The sequence below is a fragment of the Arachis hypogaea genome, chromosome 6, assembly GCF_003086295.3.
Source record: "Arachis hypogaea cultivar Tifrunner chromosome 6, arahy.Tifrunner.gnm2.J5K5, whole genome shotgun sequence".
In the NCBI taxonomy this organism is placed as follows: domain Eukaryota; kingdom Viridiplantae; phylum Streptophyta; class Magnoliopsida; order Fabales; family Fabaceae; genus Arachis; species Arachis hypogaea.
The window spans coordinates 2,100,267-2,117,718 of NC_092041.1; the positions used below are offsets into that span (position 1 = coordinate 2,100,267).

The following is a 17,452-nucleotide window of genomic DNA, read 5'->3' on the forward strand; positions in this document are numbered from 1 at the left end:
CCTGTATTTTAGTGATTTCTTATTCTTTTCTTTGAACCTTCAACTTATATAATCTATATTCATAAGAATGATTTACTTTTTATTACTGATTACTTCTTCCACTATATATAATTCAGGAAAAAAATTGGAAAAAGGTACGCCCTACATGATTACATGTACAGCACAGCAAAGCTGTAAATTAAAAAAAAAAAATAACAATTTTATAGTTTGGACCAAAATATAAGATACAAGAAAAATTCGAAATCTAATAGAATGTATTGTTTTTCACTTTTTTGTCAGTGCTTTTAATAATTAGTTCCATTTTTTTCATTTAATAATTCAATATCATACTTTTAGTTTACACTTTTAAATATTACTAACTAATAACTGATAAAAAAAAAGTGTTTGCTACGGTACGATGATAAATTTATACGTACCGATACAATAAAAATAAGGACAAATAACAAAATACCATGTGGATTATATTATCTACATCAGTATTTATTTTTTTAAAAAAATATATATCATATCAATATTTTTACTAAAATATCCTTATAATTTAGCAAAAATAAAAAATATTTTTTATTTAATTTTACAAAAAAATCCAAATACCCTTTTTTTTATGTTAGAACAAAATTTATCTCCTAAAATTAATCAAATCTTAAAATTGAGCTAATTTATATTTATAAATTTTAAACAATTTAAAAAAATAAAACAACATCTGCTATCAATTTCGTGGATAGTATTCCATAAACCCTAATTTCTACACATCTGAAAAATAGAAATTCAAAAGAACTGTTCTTCGTCTTGCCTGAGTTTTCTTAAAGAACGTGTCTCTCTCTCTCAATTCGCATACTGAAACTCTCTCTTCTCTCTCACACTAGCCCACTACATTCTTTCTCAGTCTCACTCGAGCCTCATCTCAGTCACACTCGCCGGCGTCTCCATGTGTCGCGGCCTTCCCTGGGCTCCTCGTTGCCGGCGACAGGAGCAACTCGTTGGATCGTCGTCGCTCGTCGTCTTCTGGTTTCGGACCTCGCCGTCGCCGTGGACCGTAGTCCGTTGGTGAGTCCCTGCATCGTCGCTTCCCCTATTCTGTCTTTTCCATATTTCCCTTCTCCTTGTATTTTGAGATGATGTTGAATTGCTAATCAATTAAATTACTTTGTTTCTGATCTAAATGTTGCTGTAAATCATGAATGATGTAGGATTTTCTGAATTTGGTGCTAATAACATGAGCTAACTTTTGGGTTGATGAAAATCATCACTGAGTTAAATTTGGAGCTAAATTTTTTGTTGATGAAAATTATCAATGAGTTGAATTTGTTGCTTTAATAATAAATTTGATTCTTAGTATTGATTGATTTGTTCTTACATAGGCAGTATTGGTCAAGCTCCAAATTTGTCTGGTGAAGATATAGATGCTGACTTTGAGATCACTCCTTGGACTAGATTTACTTATTTGGTTATGTTTTGCTGTATGTTTCTATTCTGTTTTATCTTTTCATGTGCTTTTGTGCATGCATTAGTTAATCTTTTTGCTGACTAGTATTCTGAGATTAGCTTTTAACAAATTAAGGTAGATAGCGCTAATGAGACCTTATTTAAATGAGTGCTCTTAGAATACTTGTTGGTAAAATCATTGTAATAATTCTCTTAAAATCATTTTATAATAATTGATTCAAAAAAGTTGTGCCAACTTGATCTTGAAGAAATCCTCTGTGGTGAAGATACAAGGACGACTTTGATGATTAAAAGCATTCCTAACAAGTGAGAACAATTAAAGAAGCTTCCTATCCTAGTCAAGTTTTTGCTGTTTTAATAATTTGATACAAATAGTTATTAACAATTGCTCATTGTGGTTGCTTTAAGGTACGCATCAAAGATGCTTTTTGCTGCAATTGATGAGAATCACCATGGCACTTATGACTTAATGTACTTGCCAATTGATTTTAAGGTATATGAATCCAAATTTTTCTTTTTTTCACCAAAGATGATGGAGTCTTTTGGTCAGGTTGGCTGATTGTCTGTTTCTTCTTGCAGAACAAGTGTAATGTGGGATATGCCTTCATCAATATGGTGTCTCCTTCACACATAATTCCATTCTATGAGGTTTAAAATCTATGCCATGGCCTTCTATTTGTCTGTTAAATACTTAACTTTCGTATGCATTGTTTGTGATGCAAGGATTTGTAAATGTGACATGCATTGTGCACACATTGATCCTGATCTTGTACATACATCTTGCAAACTTGATTTTGAAAAGTCCATAAGACTTTAGAACTAGATATGGTTAATTTATAAATTGATCAATTATTTCTTTTTTCTTATCTTTCCAAGGGCTTTTCTGAGTGTTTCTCTCTTACCATCCAGGAGAATTTTCTATCCAGCAATTTGAATGTATTGGTCAATCAGATGGGTCTTACTCAGGTGATTTGTTGGAGAGCCCAAAGGGTGATTGGGACGAGAAACTAGAAAAAGATTAACCATTTGATAGCTATTTATATGTTCCTAGCCACAAAGTTTGGGACTGCTAACAACTGCATAGGGCAATATTAAGGTGTACAAAGCTAATTGATTTAAGAGAACAACAAAATTGGTGTATAAAAGTGAAGAAGCAGCTCAGTTATCTGCTGCTGGGGACTCCAAATTCGTCAATATTTCATAACAATCATCAATGGAGGAAGCGACAAGGAACAACTAGTTGAATGTGGAGAAAACAGTTTGTTGTGAATGTATATATGCGAACCAGTTTCTTTGACTTGTTCTTATGATAGATCAGCCATCTAGAATATTGTTACTGGATACACTCATGTTGGAACATCCTTGAAGTACTCCTTATTTTTCTCTGGAATTTATCCTTAGTCTATCAATATTCTTTGTCCTGCTTTATAATTTATATCATGCATGAATTTTACTATTTTAATTTAATGGTGATTGAATTTTTATTTTTCAATTTACATTTTAATTTATTTTAGAATAATTTAATCCAAAAATGTAAATTACAAAATTAAATTAAAAAAAAAGAGTTATAAACAAAAGCATTCAAAGTAAATTAATGGTGATTGATAAGTATGTCTTTTATTATTGTTTTTCATAAATATATATTACTAACTCTGCATTTGCTCTTTGAATTTGTTTCACTGCTATTTTGCGATTTTTGTTTTTGTGTAATAGAAGCACTGAGAGTTAGTTCTGCGGTAATAAAAACCTATAAACTAATTGAAATCACTTAGCACAAATGAATGAACCTTCATAAAAATAACTAAAAAGTAAATGTGAATAAATTAAGACCTCAACTTGAGATCCCATGTAGATAAAAAAAAACTAATTAGCCTATAGAGCTTTTGTACTCTTTTGAAAAACATACAAAGTTAATGCTATGTGTGCCATGTGCACACCAAGAAGTCGGTAAGTTACTACATAATCTTTTTTCTCCTATTGTTGAAAAATTGCATGTGAGCTAACAATTATTCCCAAATATAAATAAGTCAAACTCACAGCCATCAAACTTTTGAGATTAATATTTTACATGTCGTGTATTATATGCAGATAGCAGATTAAAACAACTATATGATAGATTATGCTGGAATTATATCCCATAATTATCTACATTACTTTAATGGTACAATTAACTCAGCCATCTGTTATGCGCCTTCTGACTATAGGTTGATGTAAATCCAGGAGTTTTTTGTAGTGCCTGAGAATGGTGGTCTTGTCATTCAGTGACACAAAAGTATGACTTTCATTCATTAACAGGCATAAAATTTTTAATAGAGAAACACAATTTAGGAAGCATTTTTGTAGGGGAAAAAAAGACTTGTATAAGAGAAATTCATACTTCTAATGAAAACTTCACAAACTTAGCTCGACCTAGATATAAAAGAAATTCTGACATCGTCCAACTCTGCAACCAAAATAGATCATATGCGCTTGGAAAATTTCAATGATTTCTTATATATGTGCAATGACACAATTTTATTAATTTGTTTGTTATAGCCTTTAGTCTCATTGACCACAACAGAAATAGAAGGCCATCTGCATGTCCACACACCTAGGATCTCAAGCAATAACGTCAAAAAATATTCAAAATCAGTCTCCAAAAATTACTACAGCTGTAAATATGATCCAAAAGCAATAATGTGAAATTAGTGATCCAAGTAAATATTAGAATCATTGATCAACAAAGGGCTTATTCAAATCAACTACAAAGTTCTGTGCCATCATCTTGGTATTGAACATGGACCAAGGATTTGGGTTGAAATTCAGACGAGGGTTGAAATTTGGGGGGATTTGGTTTTGAAACTAAGAGAAACTAAGGCACTTCGGAAAAAAAATTAAGAAAAACATAGAGAATTGAAAAAGAGAGTGAAAGCAGACTTTTTCTTCTTCCTCCAAACCTCAAACCTTCTTCTTTCCACCAGTGGTGCGCCTCTTGTGCAAAGAATTCCTAAAAATACCTGAAACACAACAAACAAAGGCATTAGATACGGTATTACAATTGGATTCTGTGAAAGCATCAGAAAATTTGGCAGGTGCCGTGGAGGCTCCACTGGGAAAGGGCTTCTTCTTCTTCCTCTTTCCCAAAAGATAATTCGTTTCTTCTTCAAGATCAAGTTGGTACAACTTCTTTGATTCAATTATTATAAAATGAACAATTTTAAGAAAATTATTACAATAATTTTACTGGCAAATATTTTAAGAGCACTCAATTAAATAAGGGCTCATTAGCGCTATCTACCTTAATTTGTTAAAAGCTAATCTTAGAATACTAGTCAGCAAAAAGATTAACTATTGCATGCACAATTGCACATGAAAAGATAAAACAGAATAGAAACATACAGCAAAACATAACCGAACAAGTAAATCTAGTCCATGGAGTGATCTCAAAGTCAACATCTATATATTTTCCAGACAAATTTGGAGTTTGACCAATACTGCCTATGTAAGAATCAAATCAATCAATACTAAGAATCAAATTTATTATTAAAGCAACAAATTCAACTCATTGATAATTTTCATTAACAAAAAATTTAGCTCCAAATTTAACTCAGTGATGATTTTCATCAACCCAAAAGTTAGCTCATGTTATTAGCACCAAATTCAGAAAATCCTACATCATTCATGATTTACAGCAACATTTAGATCAGAAACAAAGTAAATTAATTGATTAGCAATTCAACATCATCTCAAAATACAAGGAGAAGGAAAATCTGGAAAAGACAGAATAGGGGAAGCGACGATGCAGGGACTCACCAAGGGACTACGGTCCACGGCGACGGCGAGGTCCAAAACCAGAAGACGACGAGCGACGACGATCAGACGAGTTGCTCCTGTCGCCAGCAACGAGGAGCCCAGGGAAGGCCGCGACACATGGAGACGCCGGCGAGTGTGACTGAGATGAGGCTCGAGTGAGACTGAGAGAGACTGTAGTGGGCTAGTGTGAGAGAGAAGAGAGAGTTTCAGTATGCGAATTGAGAGAGAGAGAGAGAGAGACGTTCTTTGAGAAAGATGTAAGAAAACCAGGCAAGATGAATAACAGTTCTTTTGAATTTTTGTTTTTCAGATGTGTAGAAATTATGGTTTATGGAATAGTATCCACAAAATTGATAGCAGATGTTGTTTTATTTTTTAAATTGTTTAAAATTTATAAATATAAATTAGTTCAATTTTAAGATTTGATTAATTTTAGGAGATAAATTTTGTTCTAACATAAAAAAAGGGGTATTTGGGTCTTTTTGTAAAATTAAATAAAAAAACATTTTTAATTTTTTTTAAATTATAAGGATATTTTAGTAAAAATATGGATATGATATATATTTTTTTAAAAAATAAATACTGATGTAGATAATATAATCCATATGGCGTTTTGTTATTTGTTCTTATTTTTATTGTATCGATACGTATAAATTTATTATCGTACCTTAGCAAACACCTAAAAAAAATATTAAATTCTAATAGTCATCTAACCCTTTTTATAATATATTTTGTAAACCTCTTTTGTTTATAGTGTTATTTTTATGTGGAGTAGTCTTTATAACAATAACTTTTTTTTGTTTGTAATCAATGCAGTTTAATTCTCTCTTTTTTTTTCTCTCTTGGGATGCAGCTTTTTTTTTTGTCAAGTTACACATTTATACACACACTCTTCTTGGTTTTTTTGAGTTTCATAATCAACTTTCTAGTCATAATTAAGATTTAAAGATATACTTTTTGCAACTAAGGCCTAGCACAGATGACATATTTATATGTCTTTTGCAAGCTGTATTTGAATTTAAGTCCTAACTAAGAGTGTTTTAAAGTCTATAGTGTGTATCTATGTAATGTGTAAGTGTGTTGTGTATTGTGTGGTTGTGTAATGCATAAATATAATATTTAGAGTTAATAGTTGTCCAATTCATTTGACTAAAAAAAATGCACTTTTTAACCAGACAAATATAATTGTTATTAAACCAGGCCTTGTGGTGCCCTCACGATGCAAGTAGGGATGGCAAAACTCCCCGAGACGCGGGAATCCCTGCGGAGACTGTCCCGAATGGGAATCCGATTGCGAAAAATTTTTTCCGTAGAGATAGGGACAGGGAACAAAATTTCCCCGAAGCAGACGTGAGGACTCGAGCGGAGATCCCCGCCCTATCCCCGCTAATCCCCGAAGTTTATAAATTTACTGAATTGTCCTTAATAGTTTATTTCTCATATAAGTTTTTTAGTCATTTCACACACACACATATATACAGAAACCAAAAACTCCTAATCCTCATTTGCATAACTCTTCTTCAATTCAGAAATCTCTAACGTTATCCATACTCCATCCAACCTCTCTGCAGCCACCCTCTCGCCGCTCTCCCTTCTCACCGCATCGTCACACCTCACCGTGCAATGATCCTCACTGCATCGTACTCTCTATTTGCGGTGTTCCTTTCCGTAACTTTGTCGTCATGTCCATTCTCCTCTCTGTTGCCGCGTCTCCCACCTTGTCCACTTCTCTATTATCTGGCTTGCCGTTGCATCCCCATTGTGTCATCTCGAAAGAAGTCACCATCTTGTTGTTTAGACTTTTTGTATAAAATCTTGTTATTTTTTTATAGAATGAATACTTACACCTCTATTCATATGAAAATTAAAAATTAGTTAGATCTATCAGATAGATGGGAAATGGGGTCTCCACGAGGAATGGGCCTTGTGAAAAATGTGGATGGGGAGTAAATCTAGGGGTGGGAATAGGAAGTAGGGAGGCATCCCCGGTTCCCGCCCTGTCCCATTGACATCCCTAGATGCAAGCTTAATCCTCATCAGTGAGAAGAGAGTTGGTCCACTCTCGCTCCCTTTTGTGTTGGGCTACTTATTTTTGCTTTATATTTTTAATGTTGAAGCCCTCTTTGAGCTCTCATTTTAAGTACAATGAGCCCGTTTAGGAAACAAGACTTCTTTTATGGTTTTTGGTCATGGGAAACAAGAGTTCTTAAAGCCCTAAAAAAATATTCTAGAAGTGTGACCAACAGTGCTTGACTATTTGCATCCCTTAATTTAAGTTCAATGACCTGACAAAAAAAAAAAGGGTTCAATGATCAAGTCCAAAAAAAGTTGAACGATGGATCCCACAAAAATGACAAGGTTAGTTTCACCTTCACAGTAACCCTCTACAGCCATGGCCTATGTGGCAAAAACTTATCCTCACATCTCATTAGGCCTCTTCTAGTACTAAAATCCATTTCCCCCAAAACTGCCATCTTCTTTATGCTCTGTCTTACATCATTCCATGGATACATTATCAAGCACAGTTTCAACCCTCAAGATTCCATCAGTACCCACACAAACTCATCGTCATCGTGAATTATTCTATCATCACTTGATAAGAACCAACACTCCCAACTGTCAACCCTGTGTTTCTTCTTCCACTGCTTCCATTATTCCCAGAACCAGCAAGAAGGCTGCTGCCTCTACTTTTCTACCAGTCTCTGCTTCCTCATCGTCACCGCCTCTCCAACCATGTTCTTCTTCTCCAATCTTCCATGCAAAGCCAGCCACTGGGTACGCAGCGGCCATAATAGAGGTGGCTCAAAGCACCAAGTCCCTTCACGCCGTTCACATGGATGTTCAGAGGCTCCTGAGGTTTCTCCAATCAAGCAATAATAACGATAAGGAAGAAGCAGCGGCTACCATGATGATGATGAAGGAGGTGGGCAAGCAAGGAAAGTTTCAGAGGCACGTGGTTGCGTTGTTGAGGATGCTGATGAAGAAGGGCAAATTGGGAATTTTGGGAGAAGTTTTAAAAGAGTTCGAGAGGATCTACGAGGAGCTTTGTGGAACTCAAGTGGTGTTGGTGTCATCTGAAGAGTTGTTAGGGATAGCCAAGAAGGTGCGGCAAACACCCTCTTTTGTCTTCTGAACTCAAATTGAATGTGTTCAAGGATGATGATCAATTCAAACCTATATATATATTGTAAATCTCAAATTACAATTCAATTACGAGTTTCTATGCTTCCATCAAAGCTCGCTCTTGGTTTTGCTTTATTCCATTTCATTGTTTGCATGTATGATTCATTGGATTTCGGGAACAAATACAGCATCCGAGACTTTGTTTATTGATTAATTAAGCAACAAGACACTGAGCTAGGAGAGGCAAACGGGTCGGACCGGTTTGTATAACCCGTTAAAAAAGTGGGTTAGGATAGAATTTAAAACCGTTAAACTTAAAAAGTTCACCTGATTTGTCCGGTTTAATCCGTAGATTTTGATGGACTTTATCTAAGTGGGACAAGCTTTTCTGGTGGAGCAAGTGTTTTTTGTTATGGTCGTTTTTTCATAAATTTTTTTATGTTATTAATCTATAAGAGAAAAAAAATGATCATCGAAAATATTCCAAATTATATTTTGAATTATATTTTATGTTTGATTAATTATAAATTTAAAAATGTTTAATTATATGTTTTGGATAATATTAGTTTTAGTATTTTGTTTAAAAAGACTTGATTTATACTTATTTATTATATATTTATAATTATAAACACTTTAATATTTATAAATTTATAAATATTATAATTTTTTTATGTCTTTAAAAAATATAAATTTATTAAAATAGTTGTAAAATTATATATATTGTTTAATATTTAATGGTTTATAAAAAAAGTTTGACAGACAGGATCGGACGACCCAACTCTTCAAATAGCAAACTTTTGGCGAGGCAGGACGAACTTTTCTATTTGTCACCCTCTACACAGAGCCATATAAGGATATAAAAAATATTATTTTTACATTAAAATTAACCAACTATATATTTTTATGTAGATATATATCTAATTTAATTTATTTTTAATAGATGTTTTATATTTTAATATATATTTTATACTAATAATTAATTTTAGTGATTAATTTCAATATACATCTAATATAATTGTTATGAATATGAAAATAATTTTGTTAGATAAACAATAAAAAATTAATCAATAATAAGATAATAAGATTTTTGAACTGCATTTTATGTTATTTAATTATCAATAATTAATAATTATTTAAATTTTATTTTTTAAAAATATAAAACTAATTATTATTAATTATAATTATTTAAAATTGATTAATTAAAAATTATTTATCTATACTTTTCTATATGAAAATGATAAAAATTCTAATGCATTGAATGCATTTGCCTTTGCTTTTGAAAAACTATTATATTATGGTTATAGCTTTTTTATTTAAATAAAATAAATTAATTATTTATTTAATTAAATAATTTTTTAAAATTTTATTATTTTAAATATATTTAATTAAATAAATAATTTATTAATTTTATTTAAATAACAAAATACCTATAGTTACTCCTATTTAAAAATTAAAATTCATTTTTCCTTTCAAGTAACATAGATGTGAGTTTAATTAATTAAATAATTATATGTGTATATTAAAATAAATTATTAAAATTAGTTATTAGTATAAAATATATATTAAAATATAAATATACATTGAGAATAAATTAAACCACCTACAAATTTAACTGGTCGACTGAACAAAAATAATTTAATATTTTTTGATTAATATTATGATTCATATTTAATTTTTTTGATAGAAAGATGAAATTGATATGGAAACGTTAGGTACAAAATTTAATAAATAAAAACTTTTACAAAATTAAAATTAATCTCAAACATTAAAAAAAGACATATTTTTTTGCCCTTTTAATAATAGAATTATTTTTTATGACGGTTGGATATACAAAGATGGTTTTAAAATATGATTATATTAATTTTTTTAGAGAGATATTTATCCTCACATTTAGTTGCTATAGGGTTGATGACAATATTTTTCTAAAATACAATGAAATCTAAGAATTTTTTTAATTAGCAATAGTAAAAAAATTTCAACTCTCTTGAACAAAATATACACTTAGTACTTCTATTTTTAAAATAGTGGACAAGGACTTATTTATATGTACTGCACGTAGTAATTATAGTTATGTACACAAATGATTGTGTCTTTTCTATTATCAACAGACACAATATTTTGAACATACCAATTCTTAAAGAGTTGTGTCCTTTTAGCCAATAAATATATTATTTGTTAGACAAATAGTATTTTTTATTAATATTAATAATAATATCAATAACATTAATAATATTAATTAATCAAATTTGTAAAATACCCTTCAATCCCCCACTATTAATAAAATTTAAATGCCATACAAGTATATGCATAAAAAATGTGTCACTACGATTAAACATTCTTTTAGTGTAAATTTTAAAGTCATAATAGGTGTCTAATCGATTAAACTCATATTCCATATGCTAGTACCAAAAATTACACACATTACTTATACCCTCCAAGTTCAAGAGTTTATATTTTAAGGACGTATATGGTCTTGTGCTCATCCTAGTTTCATGAATATTTACGAGAATAAAGCCTCTAAAATTCTCGATTAGAGCGGCACCACTCCTATATTCGTATAGGTAGAATCTTTCGATAAATAATATTATCATTTCCTTAAAAATTTTAACTCACCCTCCTAATTTATTGTAAATAGCACTAAAACCTATACCTTAGTGTTTCAATTGCTAAATAACTTGTTATTACCCATTAAACCTTGAAACTAGTAGTCTACGAGAATAAGGTTGGGTTCCCATCATTTAGCAATAATAGGTTTTAATTCTATTTTAGCAGTAGTCTCTTTAATTTTATCCCTTAACAAACCTTTAGTCAAATGGTCTGCTAAATTTCTTTGAGATCTTACATAAGTGATGGTAATTACACCATCATCTATTAGTTGCCTCACAAACTCATGTCTCAAACTTATATGTCTAGACTTTACATTATAAACTTTATTATATGCTCGAGACATGGTTGATTCACTATCACAGAAGATGGAAATAGTTATCGTCTGCTGTGGCCATAGCTTTATATCATATAACAAATTTTTTAACAATTTCACTTCTTTATCTGCAGTTGATAAAACTACAAACTCAACCTTCATAATAGAATGTGTAATATAGATTTGTTTTTTTTAGGTCTAATTATTGCTCCACCACCTATGGTAAAAATTCATCCTGAAATGAATTTGTTATCACTAAGATTTGTAATCCAATTTGCGTCGGAATAACCTTCTAAAATTGTGGGATAATCACTATAATGTAATCCAAAGTTTATAATTTTCTTGAGGTAACCAAGAACTCTTATTACAATGTTGATTTCTAAATTTTCATGTGAAATTTGATAATTTGTACACATCAAATGTTATATCAGGTATAGTACAATGCATTGCATACATTAAACTTCTTATAGCACTAGTATATTCTAATGGTGCTATAGGTCTTCACATGTTTTCTTTTAATTTAAGATTAGGATCAGAGTGTATTGAATTCTTTAATTGTGAGATGATAAAGTTTTTTAATACCTTTTGATATAATGAGATTGACTTAAAGTAAAGCCAATTTCATTCTTATGCACTTTTATGCCTAATATTGTATCAACTTCATTCAAATCCTCCATCTTGAATTTAGAAGTTAGATACTCCTTTGTTATACGAATTCCTTCTAAATTTGTCCCGATGATTAACATATCATCAACATATAGACAAATAATTACTCCATATTTTTTAGTAAATTTTGAGTAAATACATTTATCCGCACTATTATTTGAGAAGCTATTTGATAACACCACTGAATGAAACTTCTCATGCCATTGTTTAGGCACTTATTTTAGACTATACAAATACTTAATTAATTTGCAATCTTTCTTTTCATTTTCGGGTAGCACATAGCCTTTCGGTTGCTCCATATAAATTTTTTCATTAAGATCTCTATTTAAAAAAGCCGTTTTAACATTTATTTGATGTATATGAAGCTTATGAATGGATGCTAATGCTATAACAGTCCTAATAGAAGTCATTTTTACCATAGGTGCGTAGGTATCAAAATAGTCTAAACCTTTTTGTTGTATAAATTCCTTAGCCACTAACCTTGTTTTAAAAGTTAATTTGTAATGAACCATCAGTATTATACTTTCTTCTAAATACCTACTTATATCCTATAGGCTTTGATCTTGGAGGTAAATCAACCAAGACCCAAGTATTATTTGATAATATTGAGTCCATTTCATCACTTGTTGCTTCTTTCCAAAAGACAAAATCCCTTAGCCATAGCCTCTTTAAACATTTGAGTATCACCTTCTATATTCATCATAATAGGAATCTTATATGTCACATAACTTTTAGTTTCTTCTATAAAAAAAAGTGATAGCTTGAGAATAAATAAAATCTAAATCTTAGTCCTTTTTTTTCTCACTCTCAAATTCTTCCTTGATTCAATCAATTCTTTGTCATTAGACGTTTATTATTTTAATTATTTATTTCTTGTGAAATATTAGTATCATTTTGGGGATATTTTGAATTAGAAGTTGAATTATTGATAAATTTATTTTTAATAAATTCTACCTCTCTTGATTCAACAACTACATTAGACACTAAATCTAATATTTTATATGCTTTAGAATTTTGAGCATATCTTATGAAAGTGCCTTTTATGATTTTTGGCCCCAATTTAGTTCTCTTTTGATTAGGAACTCGATAAAAGGTTAAATACCCTCACACTTTTAGATAGTTCAAATTAGGTTTTCTTCCTTTTCAAATTTTATAAGGAGAAACTTTTCTATATCTTGATGGTATTCTATTATGAATATGACATGATGTCAATAATGCTTCACCCCACAAATTGTAAGACAATTTTGTATTTAGTAACATTAAATTAACCATATCCAATAAGGTACGTTTTTTTTTCCGCCAAACTATTTTGTTGCAAAGTATATGGAGCGAAAGATTCATGCACAATATCATGTAATTTACAAAAATTATTAAATTCGTTAAAAAAAATTCTCCACCTTGATCACTACAAATAACTTTTATTTTCTTATCATGCATATTTTTTTTACTTCTATTTATATTTCTTAAACATTTTAAAAGCTTCATCTTTATTTCCAAACAAATATACATAAGTAAATCTAGAACAATCATCAATAAAAGTTATAAAATATTTTTTTCATCTTCTAGTAATATTGTCATTTAATTCATAAATATCACTATGAATCAATTCTAATAAATATGTATTCCTTTTAACTTTAGAAAAAAGTTTCTTAGTAATTTTGGATTGTATGCAAATATCATATTTTCTATTAAAATTCTTGCTATTAAGATCAATATAGTTATTTTTATGCACATATTTAATTGATTTATAATTTAAGTGTGCTAATCTAATATGCCATAAATAACAAGAATCAACAATACACAAAGAAACATTTACTTTATTAATACTAATTTTAAACATGCCTTCAATACAATATCCTTTTCTTATAAATATACTATTCTTAAGCAAGATCATTTTATCAGATTACATTACAACTTTAAATTTTTTCTTACACAAGAAACTAGAAGAAACTAAATTTTTTCTCAAATCCGGAATATGAAGTACATTTATTAAATTTAATTTCTTTTCAGATATAAAATTCAATTCCACAATTATTTGACCACAAACTTTGGATGAGTTGTCATTACCCATCAAGACTTCTCTATTGTTCACTTATTCATATGTTTTGAATTGATTGCAATCATTACAAACGTGAACAGTAGCTTCAGAATCTAACTACCACTCAAGTGATTTTCCTTGTGTTGCCATGTTGAGTTATGTAACCACATGCCAATATGCGTATTTTGTACTTTTTCTGCAACCATAGCAATTAGATCATTCTCTTCCACTAAGTTGGTCTTTGGAACTTCCTTTATCAGAAGTCTACATTCTTTGATGTAATGTTCTTTCTTCTGACAATACCACTTTCTTTGTCTTTTCTTGTCTTACTTTGAATCTTTTGAGAACTTTAGTTTCTTTTTATTGGTTTTGTCTTCACCAATATGATTCACTTTAGAACTTTTAGAGAGATACACAACATCACATTTTCGAATTTCTTCCTCTATATGTATATGCCTTAGTAATTTCTCAATTGTGAAGTTCTCAGCAAGATGTAAAAGTTTTTTCCTATAACTATTCCATGATGAAGTCAATTTTAAAATAATTATTCCAATTTGTAATGATTTAGGGATCACTACTTGTAGATCACAAAATCTACTTACAAGGATTTGTAATTCATGAATTTGATCCATAACAAATATAATATCATTCATAGTAAATTCGAAATATTTCATCATAATAAACTTATCTGTTCCTTGTTGTTTAGTATTTTACTTTTCTTTCAAAGATTTTCAAATCTTCAATTGTGATTGAATTGACATATAGAGATAATAGAGTCGGTCGGATAAAGTATTGAGAATATGACCTTGACATGCAAAAGTATCTTCATCGTGTTTCATATTCAATTGAACAATCTTTTCTTTCTCTTTCGGTATGAAATTTTTGGCAGTATCGGCAATTGGTATAGTCTTTAGGTCAATCACATATGCAAGATTGAGAACTGAAAAAAGAAACATCATCTTGTCCTTTCAACGGTTGAAATTCGTTTCGTCAAAGCGATCTAACTTGACAAACTCTTGATTCATGACCTTGAACGTGGTGTTTTATCTTGTACCATCTTCAAGTAATATCTCTCTAAAATTGTTAGGTATATGAAGATGGTTTCAAGACATGATTAGATCGCTTTTTTTAGAGGGATATTTGTACCCACACTTAGTTGCTATAGGGTTGATGACAATACTCTCGCAGGATACAATGAAACCTAAGAATTTCTTAATTAGCAATAGTAAAAAATTCTCAACTCTCTTGAACAAAGAAAATCTCTTAATACTTAAGTAAAATGTACACTTAGTACTTCTATTTTTGAAATAGTGGATAAGGACTTATTTATACATATTGCATGTAGTAATTATAATTTGTTACGTACACAAATGATTGTTTATTTTCTATTACCAATAGATACAATGTTTTAAACATACACAATTCTTAAAGAGTTGTATCCCTTTAGTCAACAGATATAATGTTTTGAACATACATAATTCTAGGAGTGAATGCAGATTGGATATGGCCAAAATTTCAATCCGATCTGCACTAAAATTATCAGATCGGATTTAATATTTGCAGCTTTTAAGCTTGGATTCGATCGGATTTAATATCCGCAGTTTTTAAGTTTGGATCTTATCCAATTGGATAGGATATCGAATATCCGCTAAACACAAAAATATTTTTAAAAACTTGTTTTTATAAAAAAATACCAATAAAATTTATTTTTTTTATTCTTTTAAATATGTTTATTCTTAAAGTAATATTAAACATATTTTTCTCAAATAATAAATTAAAATAATATAATGTATATGATAATTATTAGTTGAAATAAAATATAAAAATAATATTTACTTATTTATTTTTTTTATTTTTGCGTATACGCGGATCGGATATGCGGATACTTACACAAAATCCATAATCCGATCCTATTAGTGTGTGGATTGGATCCGATCTGATAATCTTACGGATCGAATTCATATTCTCAATTTTCAAATCGAATTTGAATAAACACTGTAAATATACATATTAAATTTAAAAATAATTTATATCCATATCTATATTTTATATTTTTAGCTAAATAATACTAAACGGTTAGTAATTATTTATTAATATTAATAATAATATAAATAATATTATTAATATTAATTAATTAAATTTATAAATACTTTTCAATGACTAAGGATAATAATCCTCCTCTTATAGTCTTATATACTTTTTTACTTAATTGTTTGGGAATTGTAAACTAAGATTTCCTTTAAAAAAAGTGAAAAAAAAAGATTTAAGTGTAAAGTATTTATCTTTTAAGAAATTATGAGAATGAACACTTTTAATTTTTTAATTAAATGTTATTAAAATAATTTTTTATTGTACAATATTTTTTTATATGTTTTTTTATCTTATTTAAAAAAATACATAATAAAAAATATATCTTACAATATAAATTGAAAGGGAAAAAAAAAGCTTCAAATTGCATGTATCTATTATTGGTCCACCAACGTGGACTTCGTTTCACATTTGGCAGTCTGGCATCGCGAGGACTCAACCCACCATTTGATTTTTCCATTACTGGGTCTGAGATTCTGCCCTGCTATAAGAAGAAGTATATTTTATTATTTTCTGCTAGATTGACAACTTTTTTAGAAAAATAATTTGTAACATCAACTTTTCTGGGCCAAAGTAAGATCCATGCATGTGCATTTGTTTTGCAGTAAATGGCACATTTCAATTTTTTTTTTCGGTTAAACTAATTTTTGTCTAGTATTATTCATAAGAGGTAAAAAAAAAAACCTAAATAGAAATTAGTAACTTTATTTTATCCTAAAATATTGGTTGTTCTATTACAAAAATATTGTTCATATTAAAGATTCATATCTATTTATACATTTTTTAAATATAAAAGTTAAAAAGGAGGTAAACAGATAAAGAATGAGTAGTGGAGTCTCTAATCTTATCTTGTTTATAATAATAAATTTGTATCCTTATAAACACACATTTTAAATGTTGTGGGTCTATTAGGGAATAAATATCCATAGTTATTCCTGAAATTCGTATAAATACTCAATTTAATTCTCAAGATCTCATACTTTTCATTGTAATCCTTCAGACAAAGCTTTGAGCACTCAAACTAGTCTCTGATCATATTTCAGATGATGAATCATCACCAGAGCGCTGATATGGAGTCGGATTACCACGTGGAAGGCCGGTTTACATTTCTCAACCCATTATTTAAGCCTTTTCCAGGAATATGCTACCAACATTGTTTTATGTCATTGTACTCAAGCTTCGGTGATGACTCATCACTTGAAATATGGTCAGGGACCACTTTGAGTGCTCGGAGCTCTATATGGAGTACTACAATGAAAAAATCAGGATCTTGAGAATTAGATTGAGTATTTACGCAAATTTCATGGGCAACTATGAGTATTTACTCGCCTATTAAGATTTCACTCCTCTAAAGTATACAGAATGATAAAATAAAGATAACA

At 29.7% G+C, this 17,452-nt stretch overlaps 2 protein-coding genes across 2 annotated transcripts; both read left to right on the forward strand.

The window, feature by feature from the left end:
• The first annotated feature begins 760 nt into the window (after positions 1-760).
• Positions 761-2,833, forward strand: LOC114924166 (uncharacterized). The gene is made up of 4 exons (XM_029287749.2): positions 761-1,044; positions 1,852-1,936; positions 2,023-2,091; positions 2,353-2,833. Exons 1-4 carry the CDS (start codon positions 926-928, stop codon positions 2,452-2,454), a joined length of 375 nt encoding a protein of 124 aa, XP_029143582.1. The 5' UTR covers positions 761-925; the 3' UTR covers positions 2,455-2,833.
• Positions 2,834-7,639: 4,806 nt separating this feature from the next.
• On the forward strand, positions 7,640-8,471 carry LOC112695283 (ATP synthase delta chain, chloroplastic-like). The gene has a single exon (XM_025747558.3). The coding sequence runs from the start codon at positions 7,739-7,741 to the stop codon at positions 8,366-8,368; it is 630 nt and encodes a 209-aa protein (XP_025603343.1). The 5' UTR covers positions 7,640-7,738; the 3' UTR covers positions 8,369-8,471.
• The last annotated feature ends 8,981 nt before the right edge of the window (positions 8,472-17,452 follow it).